The sequence below is a fragment of the Bufo bufo genome, chromosome 3 (assembly GCF_905171765.1).
Source record: "Bufo bufo chromosome 3, aBufBuf1.1, whole genome shotgun sequence".
Taxonomy (NCBI): domain Eukaryota; kingdom Metazoa; phylum Chordata; class Amphibia; order Anura; family Bufonidae; genus Bufo; species Bufo bufo.
In genome coordinates this window covers 624,486,017-624,504,518 of record NC_053391.1, presented here as the reverse complement: position 1 = coordinate 624,504,518, position 18,502 = coordinate 624,486,017, and the positions used below count along the sequence as shown (strand labels likewise).

The 18,502-nt window shown below is 42.3% G+C and overlaps 1 protein-coding gene across 10 annotated transcripts in view; it reads left to right on the top strand.

Annotated features, from left to right (window-relative positions):
* NBEA (neurobeachin) overlaps positions 1-18,502 on the top strand; it is a 630,876-nt gene that overhangs the window by 430,277 nt on the left and 182,097 nt on the right. For all 10 annotated transcript variants that reach the window (XM_040426128.1, XM_040426125.1, XM_040426127.1 and 7 more), the window contains one exon: positions 13,945-14,069. In XM_040426128.1, coding sequence (XP_040282062.1) covers positions 13,945-14,069 — 125 coding nt within the window. The remainder of the gene's footprint in view (positions 1-13,944; positions 14,070-18,502) is intronic.

Here is an 18,502-nt window from a genome sequence, read left to right as displayed (position 1 = left end):
TCACCATAGTTTAATATTTGAACCCTTGATGCTTGATCCCACGTAATACCTTTACAGGTGAAATGGGGGTAATTATCCTAGAAGGTAAGTCCCCACATTGCTGACTCATCCTGAAGGACATCTGGAACATGCCACCTTAGGTTGCCCTAAAACTGCAACTTACGCATTTCACGTACTCCAGGGACTAATAGAGCAACATAGGTACATACATGTGTGGAGAGGGGATAACTTGTTATAACCAGAATACCCTTTCAATAATCTTGTGACAATGGAGCAGATTTACTATCGTTTAGACAGTGTAAACATAAGCAGTCTAAAAATGGGCCAGATTTGGTTCAGGCAGGATGATAATTTTGGTGCACAACTAGACGTTTTGACTTTATACCACTTTTTTGTTGGCCTATTTTGCAACTGAATTTTATTCCAAAATGTTGGCGCAGAATGGTGCATTTAAAAGGGGTTGTTCAGTGTTTGGATATTGCTGGCCTATCTTCAGGATAGGCCATCTATATCAGAATAATGGGGGTACGACACCCTACACCCCTGCCAGTCAGCTGTTTAGGAGTACCGTAGCTCTGGTGTCGATGCTACATAGCTCGGTTGATTGTGTAGTGCAGGGATCAGCAACCTTCGGCACTCCAGCTGTTGTGAAACTACACTTCCCAGCATGCCCCATTTATTTCTGTGAGATTTCTGAGAAGAGCAGAGGAAGTATGCCTGCTGGGAGTTGTAGTTTCACAACAGCTGGAGTGCCGGAGGTTGCCTACCCCTGGTGTAGTGGATGAAGCTTTCTGCTGTGCTGCTCCCATTCACTTCCAGTAAGCAACTGATCGGCGGAATGTCAGAACTCAGGATAGCCTCTGATATCAAAATACTGGCATCCCACTAATCCATGCCCTCTTGGCTGACGAGGCTCAGTGGGTTATTCTTTTGGCTTAATATGTGTAAATTAAGAATCACCAAATTGTGCCAAAAATGCCCCAAAGTTCAGGTGCAGCCACAATAGTAGATGTGGCTGTTGGAGATGATAACAATACAGGACCGCCTCCTTTACTAGTGCTTCTTCATGGCTAGCTTTCATTTGCTGCATTTGTGTGTTATTATCTGAATGTTATCCTTATAGCTGTGTGCTCCTAAGGTTAGCACTCTACAGCCCGCCTGATTGAAAACAGCCTCCCTGGTTAAAATGGTTCCTGCTTTGATTATAGGCATTTATGACAATCATCAGGAGATTAGTCTGTTCCTGGATAATACCCACGGAACCTTCTAAAAGGATTATAATAGAGGTTTATTGGATTTAGCAAAAACATATATATTGTTTTTCTACTTGTGAAACTGCAGTTTAATTGTGCAGCAAGGTACATGTAGTCCAAGGGTTTTGTGCCTTAGAGGACAAGTTGGCAATGCACAGTATGTTTTGGGTTTAACTCTATGTTTGGGTAGCAAAATACTGGTACTGGTCCACATTTTCATCTGTCAGTTCTGGTGTTTGTCTCAGTTTGTTGGTATTTCATGGTGCAACTTTTTTTTGGGATAAATGTTTCAAAATGTGTACCTGTTGATGTATGGGTTTCCTTCATAGTTTCCAGTCTTGGACTGACACAATAGCTCAGCATATTCTGCGCTAGATGCAATTCTGGACAGCATTCTCTTTACAGAAAACATTGAGGTGATATTCACAGTTTGTTTTTTTTTTGTTTCCCCTCCATCAGTGTTAATGGACTAATTGAATTCACATGTTGTGATCACTAACACCGCCATATGTGAGCATAAGGGACATTCTTGGCGCTTTCGCAGTATTGCAACATAAGCCTCTGTATTGTTTTATAGAAAGTAGGAGCTTGCAAAGGGATGAAGGTCAACCTAAAGTCTTTGGCGTGTTCTGTTTAGATGCAAATTTTTGTAGCCAGAACTAGAGGTGCAATAGAAAAAAACTGAATAAAATTCTGTCCTAAATTCATTCCCTCTCTTTACAGTCCACTCCTGCATAAGCTGTACCTGTGAAAGCACCATTAGGTTAAAGTGATTATCCAGCTTTCTAATATTAATTGCCTATCCCTGGGACAGGCCATCGATATTAGATTGTGGCTGTTCAACTCTCAGAGCCGCCACCTATCGGCTCATATGGCTGGAACAATGTTGCATTGTGTGATGCAGATGTGCTTGCCTGCTTTGGTGGTTGTTATTGCATCTTGCATATGGAGCTGTGGCTGCTTCCGTTTTGGTCTTGCAGCCTAGACCTTTCCCCCCCCCCCCCCCATCTTTCTGAAGCTGTTATTAATTAAAGCAGGTGGGTCAGAATAGCCCTGAATTGATTTGGCACAAGGAAAAGGGAGTCGTTTAGAGTAGAGTCCCACCTAAAGGAGGTCACCTTTACCATGATGGATGGGTACAGATGGTTTTGTTCAAACTGTATTTACCTCGTATTCATTTATATAGTGAATATAGCGTTAGTACAATTAAAGGAGTTATCCGAATTCTAAAAGATTCCGTCATCCCCCTACCCCCAATGCCTGGGCCCCTCATTTACATTATACTTACCTGCTCACTGGCCTCCGCGACGCTCTGGAACCCTGCATGGCCACCACTGCATCTCCACTTGAGGCTGGTCACCGTCGCAGCCTGCTATTGGCTGCTCCCATATTAGAAAGCTGGATAACACCTTGCACAGCTTAACTGTGTGCACATGGCTGTATTACAGATCCATGCATGAACTGTATCATTAGGGCCAGGGGCAGCATGGAATATCATCCATACAAATTTCACCATCCAAGAGGGATACCCTTTGGAAAAGTTTTAAGTCCCCAATAGAATGGCTGGCCTCAGTTGAGGGATCATTTCCTGTATGTTGAGAGAGACAAGGATTTCAAGACCAGCAGGGACCAGGGAAGTGTTTGAATGAGAGCCCAGGGGATTAGTGAAGGGAGCATCACTTGTTTTGTTTTTCTTGCATTTTGACTTTTGTATTATAGCATACCTCCGTTTTTTTTAAAATGTCCGCTTGATGGCTCTGCCTCTTTGTACAATCATAACTATAAAGGAACAGTAATTTTTGGACTTCCCTAATGTTTTTTAAACCTAATTAGTCCCCTCTTAAGCAGCACAGCTAGATGCATTTCTCTCACAAGCAGTGGACATATCCCTTCTATTGAAGTCTCCTAGCACTGTATGCCGTCACATCCTTTCCCTTACTTCTCACTACTTTGTTTATTTTCTTCTAGGGAGCTCAGACATGTTCAGACACACAGGAGGCTTCTGTAATGTACAGAAAAAGTGTAGAAGCAGTTCTTTTATCAGGCTGAGGATGACACGACCCCATTTCCTTTGAACCGTCTCCCTTGTCTCTGTTACCAAGGACAGATCTTGCCTCACAACAGGAAGTGAGATCCCTAGTGGCAATGACTTTTCAGCTTTTTTTCCGGGTGGATGCATGCAGATTTCTTAAATTAAGTGGGCAACCCTGTATAAGCGCAACAATACTGCTAGCATAGGCTCAGATAGTTGAACATTTTAAAGGGGTTGTCCAGTCTTTAGTAAGTGATGGCCTGTCCTCAGATCAGCTGTTTGCTGTAGCTCTGTCAACATTGTAGCATACCCAGCTCATTACTGCAGCACTGATCCCATTGATTTCAACTATACTTGGTTGGTGCAAGTAAAAAAATTTTTTAATATTACATTAATAAATGTTGAGTTTTATATACATTTGTAGCAAGTTTGGAATTGGAATATCTTTTACCCTAGGGCGATGGACTTTATGCGTATATTACAGATGTAACTATATTGACCCAAAGTCTGTTGTGGAATCGCCCAAAATGTCTTACTGTAAAAGGCAAATTCTTCTTACAATGTTTCCCTTTATTAATGAGTTTTCTCTTTCATTCATTTAAACTGTTACCATCTATTTTTTATTGCACAAATTCTGAACTACAGTGATTTATGGCTGTGACACCCCCCATAATTAGTAGCGTTTTCATGGTGCCTCTATTGTTGGAAGAAAATAGAAAGTTTCTCCCGCTGTGTTTCTGGGCTTACTTCTGTTCTGTAAGTAAACTGTTCTGGGATGTAAAATCATGCTGTAGATGACTTGAAAAGAACCTTTGTTGAAGGTCAGGACCCTGGAATTAGGATCAGTGAATTGCCAGCCCTGACCTCCTGTGTCTCGCCATGTTTCTGTGTCGATGGTTATAATACTTAAAAATGTCTTTCTTCGCAGCAGAAATATGAAGTTGATTTAGAGCCTGATAAGGAAATATGTGAGCGGTTAGGCATGAGCTGTAAATCTTGTTAATTGATGGCTTCATAGCCCTCTGTCTATATATGCTTCAGTCCAAATAATTTATCTACAGGGCACGTCTGTAGATCATATGTAGTATTGTCTCCCCCCTGACGGTGTAGTGTGTATGTCGTACTTGTATTATATATTACAATATCCTCTATTATAACCCATTAGATATAATGATGAGTTAGTTCTCTAAGCATCACCACCGAAAGGATTCATGCTTTCCATAGAACCCTTTCGTTCTGAATATCAGGGAATGGTCCAAGGTTCTCAGACTTCTCCAAACTTCCAGAGGGGTTCCCATTGTGGAACTCCCAGTGAGTGGTGTCTGTACATAAGAAGCCACCAGTAATTAAATTTCACCTAGGATGCACTTGTTCTCAAGAGCATTGGACTGGCCCAACATTCAGACCCCTACTGATCTGACTCTTACATCAGACAAGTCTGATTGAAGTAGTTAAATATAGGACTCCACAACTCCCGAAGCAGCGCTCATGTTTATTTCAATGGGTTGAGGCTACTACCAGAGGTCTTCCTTGGGAGAATAATGTTGGCATGATTAAACCCGACATGCTCAATTCTTCCTTCTCCTTACATCTGCCATCAAGGTAGAGTACGTTGGCCCCATGGCCATTTTAAATCATTGATGGGTTTGACTGAGTTTTGTCTGAAAGTTGGAACCAAGTTGGGGGCCATAACAAACAGAGTTATAATAAGGAATAGGACTGAGAAGGGAGCAGAGATGGACAAGTACCAGGTCCTTAAGTCCCATAAGAAAAGAATGGTCATAGCCACAATTTAAAAAACAAAACAAAACATGTACTGCAGAGTCTAAGAGTTTTATGGTGGCCCATTTATATAAAACTAGGCAGTTTGCTGCTCTCTTGTACCGGTACAAATAATGTATGCCTGATGCACACCACCTCAAGGACATTCTTTTGGCCTCAATCAGATGAATTCCTACTTTCAGTGTATAGCATATATGCCAAACATGTCTGCATGGAGCAATGTGAACAAAGCCTAAAATGTTGTTGCCACATTTCCATTAGAAGAAATCGCTGTGCCGTGCCAGGAGGTTTAGAGGGGTTTTGCCACATACAGGATGGGAACAAATCAGAGGGATTTGTCAGGAGAGTCCAAATTGGAAAAAAACTGAGGAGATGTAAATGAGGACAAGCAACTACGTGAGTGTATTTGTGATTTTTTTTTTTTTGTAATAGCAGAAAACCCAATTAAGCTTTTTGTTGGGCGTTTTTGCATCTCAGATCTCCCTACCATAACAAGGTCTACACATTAACAGGATAGGGTATGTCTTGCTTATTGTGGAAGGTCCAACCACTGGGATACCATCTATTGCTAGAATGAAGGGGCCAAAAATGTCTGCGTTGCAGTTATCTACACTGCACCTGGACTGGTGAGGCGCTGTGCAAAAGAAGTTCAGTAGGTACTGTACCTAAGCACCCTCTTTTTCACAACTAGTGAGGGTCAGCAAACAGATCTGACTTTTCTGGCCTATTTTATTTATAGGACAACCCTTAAATGCCGATTTTTAGTGAAATGTATTTTCCTTTCGTCTTCAGTCACGACTTTAATATAACGCAGACCTTAGGGAAGAAAATGCTGAGAGACATAGAAAAATAGTTGTCATAGAGCCGGCTGAAAAATGACTTGCGTGTAAGTGGTGTATTCCATTTCATGGGAATGTATTTGGTCATATCAACACCTGGAATGATAGCTGCTGTGGTAGTGTCAGGTTTAAAGGACACGTTTTTGGGAATTGCAATCAGATATATTTTCTTACAGCAGTCCCAGTGTCATGACTCTTATCTTTCAGCTGTATGTAAAGCATTTCCCTACTTTCTTCATTTAGTGGTGAAGAAGGGGAGTCAGACTGAAGAGACGGGAGACTAAATGCAGAATGTTTCACCAGCAGTTTGAATAGTGATTGAAGAAAACGGATCGGTTACTTGTGGAACCAAAACTTAAAAAATAGGTCATCAATATCGGATCAGTAGGGGTCACTGGAGCGGCAGCTGATTGGCCTTTAATCCTCCATCAGGGCCAGCATCAGCATCAATTTTCGGGGCCCTCAGGTCTATGCTGAAGATCGCTGTACAGGGAATCCCCCAGTGTTACTGAACAGTCAGGACTCTAGTTCCTGGATTAGGAATCAGTGCTATGAACATGAAGCGTATTGAAGTCTAATTTAGCCTCTATTTCAGAAATGTTTCTGCCAGGATTTGAACTCGCAACCTTTTATATTAGAGGCAAGAACCTTAACCACTGAGCTATGAAGCTCATTGCTAAACTGTGCTAGAAAAACCTCATAGTAGTTTCTCATGTATTAGGTATTCCTATACAGCAGAAGTATAATTTTATATTTTTTTTTTAAATAATTGTAAAAAAATGTATGGCACAAAATTAATGTGTAATTACGAAAAAAAATAAAAAAATATATATATATATATATGTGTACAGTAGGTGAACATGAAGCTCTATAGCCCAGTGGTTAAGGTTATTGACTTTAATGTAGAAGTCTGTGAGTTCGAATCCCAGCATAATCATTTCAAAAATGGAGGCTAAATAAAACTTAAATAGACACACCAGCCTTTTTAATTTGTGTAACTATTATTTTTTGTTTGGAAAGGTGGCAACCCTAGCAGAACCCCTGCTCCCCGGTGACCCTCATAACTTTTTTTTATAGTTATGTCTACAGAGATGTGTGGGGGCTCATTTGAGGGAAATCTGTCATTTTTTTTACAATACCGTTTTGGGGTGTGTATGACTTGATCACTTTTTATTCAATTTTCTTGGGAGATAAAGTGATTAAAAAAACGGCAAATCAGCCTTTTTTTTCTGTTACATTCTTCACCATATGGGCTAACTTTTTTTATATTTTAATAGTATGGGTGTTTTCGCATGCGACGATGCCCACAATTTTATTCTTTTTTTTGTTCATTTTTGGGGAAAGTGGGGTGATTTAACATTTTAAATTTTTTATATTTTTTTTCAAAACTTTTTTTTTTACTTTTCATCAGTTTGCAACTTATACAGAATAATGGAAATTGCTCCATTATTCTCTATAGAAATCCCTATATCACAGTTTAGTGCTGCCACCTAGTGGCCTGAACTGGGATATACTGACAATGAGCCTGGTAGCCTAGTACAGGCTGCGGCTCATTTTTAGAGCAGGGTGCTTTCCCTGATCTCCGCTGGGGGAAGGCGCGTCTGAGTAGGAAGCCCGCGTTTCAGTTTTTTAGCACTCTCAGATATTGTGGTGACATTTGACAAATGCCACAAGGGGGCCCACTGAGATTTATCGCCCAAGGGCCCACATGAACCTGGAGCCAGCCCTGTCCCTCATGATCAGATATTGATGACCGATTATGAGGATAGGACACAGTATTCTACTCCCTACAGATTAGATGCTTGATCAGTCCTGCCCAGATCTACTGGTTGAGCTCGTGTTCATCTGCCATGTCTGGCTAGCATTTTACCCATCATTTTAACCACAGTGCCATTGGATTGAGTGACCGTATGTTCAGAATGCTGTGTCAGATTTCCCGTGACGTGCTTTTCTGTAATTTAGGGAATATATGGAGGTCTAAATTCTTGGATTGCACGGTCGTCATCTTTTGACATTTCCCTTTCCTATGTCAACACAGTCCATCACTTTTGTTGGATTTGAAGCCTCATCACAGTCCGTACATAATCTGGTCTGTGAGATTAGTGCCAAATCTTAATTTACACCAGGTTGCATAATCACATGGTCTTTTTTTTTATTTTTTATGTTGTAATACTTTATACTAACTGTGTGCCCATTAAACTTACATGCCACACAGACTTCCAGAGTTAGCACTGGTGCTTTGCAGAGCTGGGGTCCTAGGTTCGAATCCGACCAAGGACAACATATGCATGAGTTTGTATGTTCTCCCTGTGTTTGCCTGGGGTTTCCTCCAAGTATTCCAGTTTCCTCCCACACTCCACTGATAGGGAACTTAGATTGTGAGACCCATTGGGTACAGCTTGATGCTTATGTCTGTAAAGCACTGTGGAATATAGTAGCGCTATATAAATGCATTAAAAAAAAAAAATTTAATGGTAGGTTTACAGGGGCTGAGGAGCAGTCGATTATCGGGAAGGAAGGGTTACTTCCCGACAAATAGCTGCTTGTTCAGTGGGGGTGAAGCACTATATTTACATGCAGTGATCACCACTACAATATGAGAACCTCATACAGCTGCATTGTTTCTGGGCAGCAGATCGCTATTTAGACAGAACGATCTGCTGCACAGAAACGATAATTTACTTGCCTGCACTAACGGCTCCACCTTTAGACGGGTAGATTGTCAGGAACAAGTGTGGGGGCGGTGTAAACCCGCCATTAGGCTTCAGAACTACAATCAGGCATTTTTGTCTTTAGCACAACCTTTGCCCCCGGTATTGTATGCCTCTCTTGTGGATTACAGAAGACCATAGTGCCATTTGTTGAAACCTTTTTTCACCACAGCTGTATAGAGCTTCCGGTACCTAACTTATGTTAGTTTTAGTTCCAAGCATAATTTAGTTTCACTTGGTCATGGCTTGCAGGTATCTGAAGGTTGGCCTAGTTCAAGGAGGTCTTCAAGGAGGTTAATTCAAGGATCTTTTCTTCAAAACCCCTTTAGATTATAGAACATTTTAAGCATGTCTTCCCTTGCGCTCCTCTATTATATCATTAGACTTCCATACCGTCAGCAGTCCATTCAGATACTACCACCTGTTCTGCTCCAGTCATTTACGAAGGCAACTAATCTCTGACAAGTTGTTGGGTGAAGAAAGCAATGATATTACTGATCTTGCCTCTAGAGCAGTGGTCTGTAACTGGTTCCGGAGCTGTTTTGAGACTTCCCTGCTGGGAGGGTATCCTGAGAGTTGCAGCTGGAAAGTTTCAGGTTTTTGGTTTCCCACCCTACCAGTGATATGTTGACCTTGGTACCATGTTCTAGAACGTAATGGCATCTCTGGTGCCACTGATGGTAATATCTGCAACTACCAACATCTTGGAGTCACAAGTGGCTCCTTTTGGGGACCACTGTCCTATACAGTTTAGTGCAGGTCTACATATAACCTTTGCCTCCCAATGTATTATGTGCAATAGGCTAACATTTCCAAGGCTTGAGTGTCTGAAAGAGAACCTGTCACCTGTAACCTTTCTTGACATGTCTGTTTCCAGGGGCAGACAGGCCATAAACCCTACACGATGGGCCGATGCTTTGGGGGCCCACCCAATCCCTCCTCACGGCCACCAGCTGGGTACATAAGGATCTGATACTGTTAGCATTTATTAATGCTAGGAGCATCGGGTACCTTTGCCCCTGGTCAGGTGCCCTCCTGAATCCAACTGTATGGCCATCCTCAAGATGGTGATCTAGTTAAATAGTGCAGCAAGGACGGCAGAATTCTGTACTGCACTGTAGTATTTGGTTCTGCAGGTGCGTTATTTTGTGCTCCACTATAGTATTGCTGGCCCGCCTTCTTCTCTTGTCTCTGTCTACTTGTGTTGCCCACTTTTCATATTTTCTTTTTCCCAAGGCCACTTTTAGTGCCCAGTACAGCAATGTCTGTTTTAGTAACTACTTGCATTCCCCATGTGATAACAATTCAGGAGCCTCTATTCTTATGAGTCCATGTTGTACCATTCCTATATTATTCCTGCTAGAAATTAGGAAAGAGTTTCCAGCAGTCTGTAATGACAGTCCTGATAGGTGATACCAGTTGTGTCAGACTGTGCAGGGACACATGCCCAGCTGGAAACGCCCATCTGAACCTTCATTACAAACGACTGGCAATTCATTTATGACTTCTAGCAGGAATAATAAGGGAATAGCACAACATGGAGTCATAAGAAGAATCGATGCTCCACAATTATTACATGGGGAATACAAGTAGTTGCTAAAACGTGCATGTCAGGAGAGGGGACTGCTCCTCTTTTACAGTCTCTCGCCTAGTTCTTTGTGAGGCAGCTTTGAGATATTCCATTGTTACCCTGAACACACATTTATTTTATTTGCTTGCTCTTAATGGTGATTTTCATGCTGTTTACATCATTCCGTGTAAAATATAACCTCGGCATTAGCCGTTATTAGAGCTGCCCGCCATTTACCAGCAAGAAATAAAGCAATTTGCATTTGTCGAAACAAAAGCCATTTAACCTGGAAGTATCCACGGCCCAAAATGGTTTGTTTTCACTAGGGCCCATAAACCGTAATACGCGGCACATTAATGGTGGACGGGTAATAATTCACCACAACAATTACCGCACCCGGGAACATTTTTGCACCTCTAATTCAAAGTTATTAATAATGAATAAAATAGCAATTTTCTGAGCTCGCTGGGGGCAGTGGGGAATCATTCTGATGAATATTTCAGCACGTTATTTTAATCATGGTCCCGCCAAATTCATGTGTGTCATATTTTCTGCTTATAAATTCCAGGCTGCCGAGGGACCGGAGTCATTAAAAGGAACTGTTTATAGGGAGGTTTGCTCTTTGATTTACAAGGCGCGTTAAACCACTGTAAAGGAAAGCAAGCTGCATGTCATTAATGCCTGTAATGTGATGCAGCAGGAGTGAATGGGCTGCTTGTGATTAATGCTCTTTACCAGTACGAGAAGCCATTTAATACTGGCTACTTTAGGCTGTTTAACATGTATATACATTGTGGCAGCCTGCCCTCCATCATGATTGTGCTCTCCATTGCTAGTGGTGTCACACGTTAGGTTCTTGATAAACTCAACACAGTTGTTAAATCATAGCTTATACGAGGGTTTTTTTCCCCCAAAGGACTGTGAAGGCGGCCATTTTGTTATTTGGCTTGGATCACTTAAAGGGGTTGTGCCACAAAAAATATTCAGTATTTTTTGAAACTAGCACCTGGATCTGAACACTTTTGTAATTAACAATGAAGTATAGCCACTGAGCTATTCGATAAAATGCATCTGTTTGTCGCCACCTGCTGTTTGTTCTTTTCCTTATTTCTTGTCCACCTCACTGGGGCAGTCGTAGTCACTCAGTTTCACTTCAACTGCCACCAGCCATATCTTCTGTTAGAAGCTGTGACAGTTAGGCTCCATTCACACGTCCGCAGTTCCGTTCCGCATTTTGCGGAATGGAATTGCGGACCCATTCATTTCTATGGGGCCACACTATGTGCTGTCCGGATCCGGAAATGCGGATCCGCACTTCCAGGTCCGCAATTCCGTTTCCGAAAAAAACAGAACATGTCCTATTCTTGTCCGCTTAGGCATTTTCTATTATAGTGCCGGCGATGTGCGGTCCGCAAAATGCGCGGTGTCCGTGAATTGACCCTTACAGGGAGAGAGCTGCAGCAGAAAGGACATACCCCTGAGAAAGGACATGTCCCATGAGCTGAACAATTGGACAATGAATGAGGAGATCTCTGGACCCATGTCAGGTACAGGGCTGGCTCTAGCTTTGTTAGAAAGAGGTTGTCATGTCCTATATGATGTCTGATTTGACATTTTTTGACATCAGTTATGGCATAACCCCTTTTAAATGGGTGTTCTGGTTTCATGTAACGGGTTTGTCCCACAATAAACATCATCTGTCCACAGGATAGGTGATAAATGCCTCATAACTGGGGGTCCCATCTCTTGATCAATAGGACAGGGTCCTGAACACTGTTTTTCTTGACTGAAGAGGCGGCCAAGCATGTGTCCTGACACTCCCCTCATTGTCCATGGTGTTCACATAAACGGGCAATCGCTCAAAGTTCCCGCTGCTACAGTCATCCAATTAGGAGGAAGAGGGGACTCAGGACCTCCATTCTACCGAATAGTGGAGCCCCCAGTGATCAGACATTTATCACCCATTGTGTGAAAATCCCTTTAAAAAAAGCATAAAAAGATTCTATCTGAGACATTTCTGGCACATCTACTGGATAGATCATGATCTTGGCTATGAAAACTCCCTTATCCAATGGAAGGGGGCAGATGTGGATCTAGATGTGGAGCTCCCAGCTATCAAACATAAATGGTATATCCTTTGGCTACGCCATAAATGCTTCAGTTGGAAATAGCTCTTTAAAGGGGTTGTCTCACTCGAAGTACATGGCAGCCGTTGGATTGCTGTACTATTTAGGTTGCTAGGGAGGTTGCCTTTGCTTGTTCTCCACCCTGACTTGTAGGGGAGGGGGACTGAGGATAGACTCCCTCTATAAAGTCCAGCCTAAATGAAGAAAAAAATGCATGGCAGCCCTGAGCTGTCGTACATTTCAGTACAGGCACACGGACTGCTGGAGGATGCGCCTTATATATGACAACACCTGTGCCTCTCCATGAATTAGGCGCATTTCTTGGCTGCGCAGGAGATATGAAGATCAAGAGATAGGAAATGCTGGTCTGTAGTAAATCACCCACTTTATTTCAGTACGTCATCGTTTTTACAGTGTCCTTATGCTCGCATTTTATAGAAGTATTCTGTTTACATCCAGAGGCCGTAAACCTGTTCAGACCTAACCAATCAAACTCAGGTTGATTGGGCAACTGAACTACTGTAGATCTCCATCTATCTATGATTCTACTAGATTAGGGATGCTCAACCTGCGGCCCTCCAGCTGTTGTAAAACTACAACTCCCATCATGCCTTGCTGTAGGCTGATAGCTGTAGGCTGTTCAGGCATGCTGGGAGTTGTAGTTTTGCAACAGCTGGAGGGCCGCAGGTTGAGCATGCCTGTAACTAGATTGTAACCAAATCTAATGCCCTTGAAAAGGCTTTCAAAAACTGGACAAAATATCAGAAAATGGGGGAAATGCCATAAAATCACCAAAGAACCGATCGTGCGCTTCCTGATGGTCATAGTTTACTGCTTCAGTGATGATGTGCCCGTCTACCTACATGACTGCCAATTGTTGGCTTCAGGGATCTTGTGTTGGAAATCGCCAATAATTGGCTGCAGCGGTCTCCTGAATAGATGGGCATGTCATCACTGCAGCAGAGTAAACTACGGCTACTTTCACACTAGCGTTTCTATTTTCCTGTCATAGGGGCTCAATCCCAGAAAAAAACACTTCACTTTTTGTCCCCATTCATTGTCAATGGGGATAAAACATAACTGAACAGAATAGAATGCTCCAAAAATGCATTCCGTTCTGTTTGGTTGCGTTCCCAGACCGGAGAGCAAACCACAACATGCTGCAGTCTTCTTTCCATCATGGGATCCGGAGCAAAACCAATCCGGCATGACCCACAATGCAAGTCAAGGGGGACGGATCCGTTTTTTCAAACACAGTAGAAAATGGAACCTTCCCTTATTGACTTTCAGTGGAGTTCATGCCGGATCCGTCTTGGCAATGTTAAAGATAATACAACGGATCCATTCATAACGGATGCAGACGGTTGTATTATCAGTAACGGAAGCGTTTTTGCTGATCCCTGCCGGATCCAGCAAAAACACTGGTGTGAAAGTAGCCTAAGATCATCAGTGATTGGTGGAGCAACAACAGGGGATCAGAGGATGAACCCTTTTGGCCAGTTTATCTTCAGATCTTGGAAAACACCTTTAATCTTAGGTCATGATTTTCTCTTTTGGGTGCAGCACCCTTGTACGTTTGTTGCACCAGCATGCATAGCTTTTTACTCACTTTATTATATCTTTTCTTTTAGTCAACTCCATGACTTCTGGAGACTGGATTATTGGGAAGACGACTTACGAAGGCGAAGACGTTTTGTGCGCAATGCATTTGGCTCCACTCATTCAGATGCCAGATTAAAGGCTGCCATTGAATACGGTCAGTATGATGATCCATGTTCTCAGACACTATATTAAATTTGCTTTGTGTGCCCTGATTTATTTTTTTTCCTCCAGCTTGGATTTAGTTTTTAAAAGTCAAGAAACACAACACTTTTGTACTTTCGTGTTCGCTCCGGTTCACTTTTCAAAAAGCAGATGTGCAGATGTGTTTGTCTTTTTGAAGTTTGGACACATGGAGATCAGCCTATGAAACTTCACATGGACCCTATTCCACTTCTACGCCTCTTTTACACTGATGCTATTTCTATTCCTCTTGGTGATACTAATGAGTTGAATAATTTATGAGCTTGTCATGTGAAAGGGATTTGGTGCAGTTTGATGTACTCTCAGCGTCTGGTGCTGGAATGTGATTAATAAGAGAGCTAGAGGCGGAGAGGGCTTTTTTTTTCATGGCAATTAATTCTAATTATTTTATTTCTTCATACACATATTTGCACCTTTTAAAGTACATTTTGTCCTTTCCCTAGTTTATATACTGTGCCTTCCATCCAAAGCCATTTTTGGTTGTGTATTCGATGTTCTCCAACTGGCCTGTTTTTGTTGAGGACTATTAGGTGTTGTACTTAAATGATGGGTTCTCTGAGACATCTTTTCATATGGGTAGGTTGCCGGGATTAAAAAAATTTAATTAAAGAAAAAAACTCATCAGCGCTCCTGTTCCAGTGCCAAGATCCCTCCTCCTCCGATCGTGGTCTCTTCTGAACCAGTAGTGTGACATACCATCCACTTGCATGTGGCCGTGGCTTTCACGTGCTGTACCTGCACACGTCACAGCTGAGGCCGTTGTTTGTCCGGCAGCGGTGAAATGCATGTAGACGGTGCGTCACACTTCCAGTAGAGTGGGGGACCAGAAGTGGAGGAGAAGGGAGCTCGGTGTTGGAACCGGAGCACCGGTGGCAGGTGAGTGTTTTCTTACCCCTGCACCCTGCCTGGCCATATGAAAAGGGGTTCTTGGTCTCTAAGAACCCCATTAATTGTCGCCAGGCCTTGTTAATATTAGCAGGGATGTATAGCAGATGTATAGTGGATGATGACCATGAAGGGTTGGACACTTTTTGTTGCTGCTCCTAGGCCACATGACAGATGAACATATCGTCACTGGCCTAGGAAAAGCTGAGAGAAGAGCGCGGTGCTACTGCTAGCAACTCTGCCTTCTCAAACAGCTGATAAGTGGGGGTCCCGGTCGTCAGACCCCCACTGATCAGTCAAAAATAATAATAATAGGAAAACTCCTTTACAGAAATTTAAAATCGCACTGGAGAAAATGTTCACGACAGAATCGACACATAACTTTCCCTTCAGTGCGTGTGTTAAATTTGCAGCGTGTCAATTTATTTGGATTTCTGCCATAGATTTCATCCTTTGCAATGTTGAAAAAATCCGGCAGGTCCACCACACGGGGCCATACCTTGGAGGTGTTTCCAAGTCCAGGTAGAAAGTTCCTTCCTTTGGGACCGCTATTCGAAAAAAGTCATGATGTTTGGATGATCTCAGATGCTTGAACGGTGGAAGTTTTTAAGTTTTAGGGCTTGAATTAAAGGGTTTTACATCTATGATATACATGAAACATGAATCATTAGTGTGATATGTATCATACAGAACATTAGCCATATCTTACAAGTAGTTACATGGAAAACCTTCACTTTTGCTGAAGTCAGTCAAGAATGCGGGATAAATGCTTGTGTTTTGTCACACAGACAGCTCCCTAATTACATTTTAATAGGTCTGGAACTCTGTACCGGGCAACTGACAGGAACCAGTGTTCCCCAAAATCAATGCTTGCCAGAGTAGTTGCTCTTTTTTTTCTTCGTCAGTGAACTCATGAATGAACGCTCATTAAAAGTTCCATATGGTTCTTAAATTTGATTATCTGCCTTGTCCAGCTCCTGTATGATGTACATACATAACCATTTAATTATCCTGCTGCAGGCATAGTAGACCACACAACTGATCTAAGGACCATGCACGTGAAGCCCCCGCTTTACTTTTGCTGGGTTTTTTTACCACTTAGCCAGGTATATGACTGTATCCCAGTTGGAAAATTTAAGTTTGAGGAAGAATGTACATTCCTGAAGAACAGAATGAGGAAATCCAGTGCATAGAAAAACACAGTTCTGCTTGGAGAATAGGAAGATGTGTAGATATGGTGATAGAAATGATGTCAATGAGAAAAGACGGTATTAAATTATAATACAGACGGTTGTTTGTCTAAACCAACTCGATGGCACTTAAAGGTAATAAATCTAAATTATTAAGCCACCTTTTCATAGTCCAAGCAAGTGCTTATCAGATATGCCAGCCGTCTGGTCTTAAAGTCCCATTTACAAATCCCCTATCAGGCAGTTCTGAGTTAGTAGAGGGAGGTCCTCTATTGAGGACCCTAGTCCATTTGCCAGATCAGCTACAAAGAGATCTCTAGTTCTGGAGGACCAAACATGTCTGTGCATTGCATGGTAGCCTATTGATTTCAAAGGGAAACTGAATTCCAGCTGCCATCAGCTGTACTCTTTGTGATCATCTTTATAGTCCTGGGATCAGCAACCTCCGGCCCTCCAGCTGTTCTGAAACTACAACTCCCAGAATCCTCCTTTCACTTCCATTGGAGTTATAAGAACAGCCGAGTACCTGTGTATGCTGGGAATTGTAGTTTCACAGCAGCTGGAGTGCCGAAGGTTGCCGACCCCTGTTACAGAAAGAGGGCCCTGATGACAAAGTGAACAAGCCCTTTAAGCAAATCGTTTTTTCTCACTCAGCAGAATTTGTCTGAAAATGACTATGATGATTATGTGAAGGGAAAAAAACTTTTATAGTCAGCTCACTTAACGTTTCTGGCCACACCGCTGCCTCTCACTCTGGAAGTACATGGAGAAACGTCATCTCCTTTCTCAGAACTTGCGAAATGAAGCAAGACAAAAACTCCAACACTTGAAGAAAAAGATTCCTTAAACCGATCTCATTATTGTGAATCCATAAAAAGCAACATGACACAGTCTCTCGATTGAAAAAAAAAAAAAAGCGCAACATTTCAAACCTATGTGCACCAGTTCTTAATCATAGCACCGACTTAAAACCGATGCACGCAGGTTCGAAATGTGCAGCCTTTGTTTTAATTATTTATTATATTTTATTATTTATTACATCATGCTGCTTTTTATGGATTTACAGTAAAGAGATTGCTTTTAGTAACCCTTTTCTTCAAGTGCTGGAATTTTTTTCTTCCTTCCTTGCACAAGATGCTGATGACTACAGTAGTATACGTTCTGCTTTTTCTTTGAGCTCCTGACAGATGCTAATCTGTTCAAAAAGAATTATGATGGATGTACTAGAGTGTTTCCAGGGCCTGTCTTTCATCTGAGAAATGGGCTGTCCGAACAGACGGCAATATGGAATAGAAGATAATGGATAATTAGTATAAGAATATTGTGCCTCTAAAACACAAGCTTTCCCATCGCCCTTTTTGTCAGCAGAATTGGGAATTTATTTTTTTAACCGTTAGATTTTTCTTCTCAACCCATGTGCCGGATTCTGGGATGTCACTTTGTCACCAAAGTATAGGCATTCAAATATTAATACATGAACCCAGTGCACGGCTTGTTATAGGCATCAGTTGAAGTAAGCCTGAAGGTGCGTTGGTCTGGCACAAACATTGGACAAAGGTGGCAGAGAATCAGTTATTTTTTTTGCCTGGTGGTAGAAAGAACTGCAGGGACCACAGCCGACAGGTTTAGCGGAGAGCGCCTTTGTGACCTTCAAGAAGAAAACCTTTTCTTTACAACAAGAGCAAATCTAAATCATTATTGATGGTGCACTCCTAACGCCGCGCTGATACGGTCGAAGGTGCACAGCGCATCAGCAATGTGTCCAGCCAAGCATGGTGTCCTGTGATTTACCCGTGAAGTCTTCCAGCTATTTTTACCCTGATGCACTTGAAGTACATTGTGCATTGTATGATGTTTGCCACAGTATTGGTACAGCTACACCTGCAACATTATAATATAATCAGTCACATAGTGCGGTACGCATGGTCACTGCCAGAAAAAGTTTAGGATAGGACTGACCTTTTTACAGGGAGTCTGTCACCAAGTTTTGGACTGCTTATATAGCGTTCTTGCATACACACGATTATAACAGTACCTTTGTTGTTTTTGTCCCATCTAGTAAGGCTGAAACAACGAGTTTATAAAGTTATGCAAATAAGGACATGCAAGTGCCCAGGGGTGGCGTTTTGGCTGCAAGTGCCCAGGCCCCTCGGTGATCTGCACGCCTGCCCTGTAATGATCTTGCGTCATCCTCTTCAGTTCTTGCCTGCACACTTTACTGCTGGGCCCAGGCATGCGCAGTGCTCTGCCCACTATAGGCAGAGGCACACACATGTGCAGTGAGCATGCGCCGGTTAATACCATGGCTCAC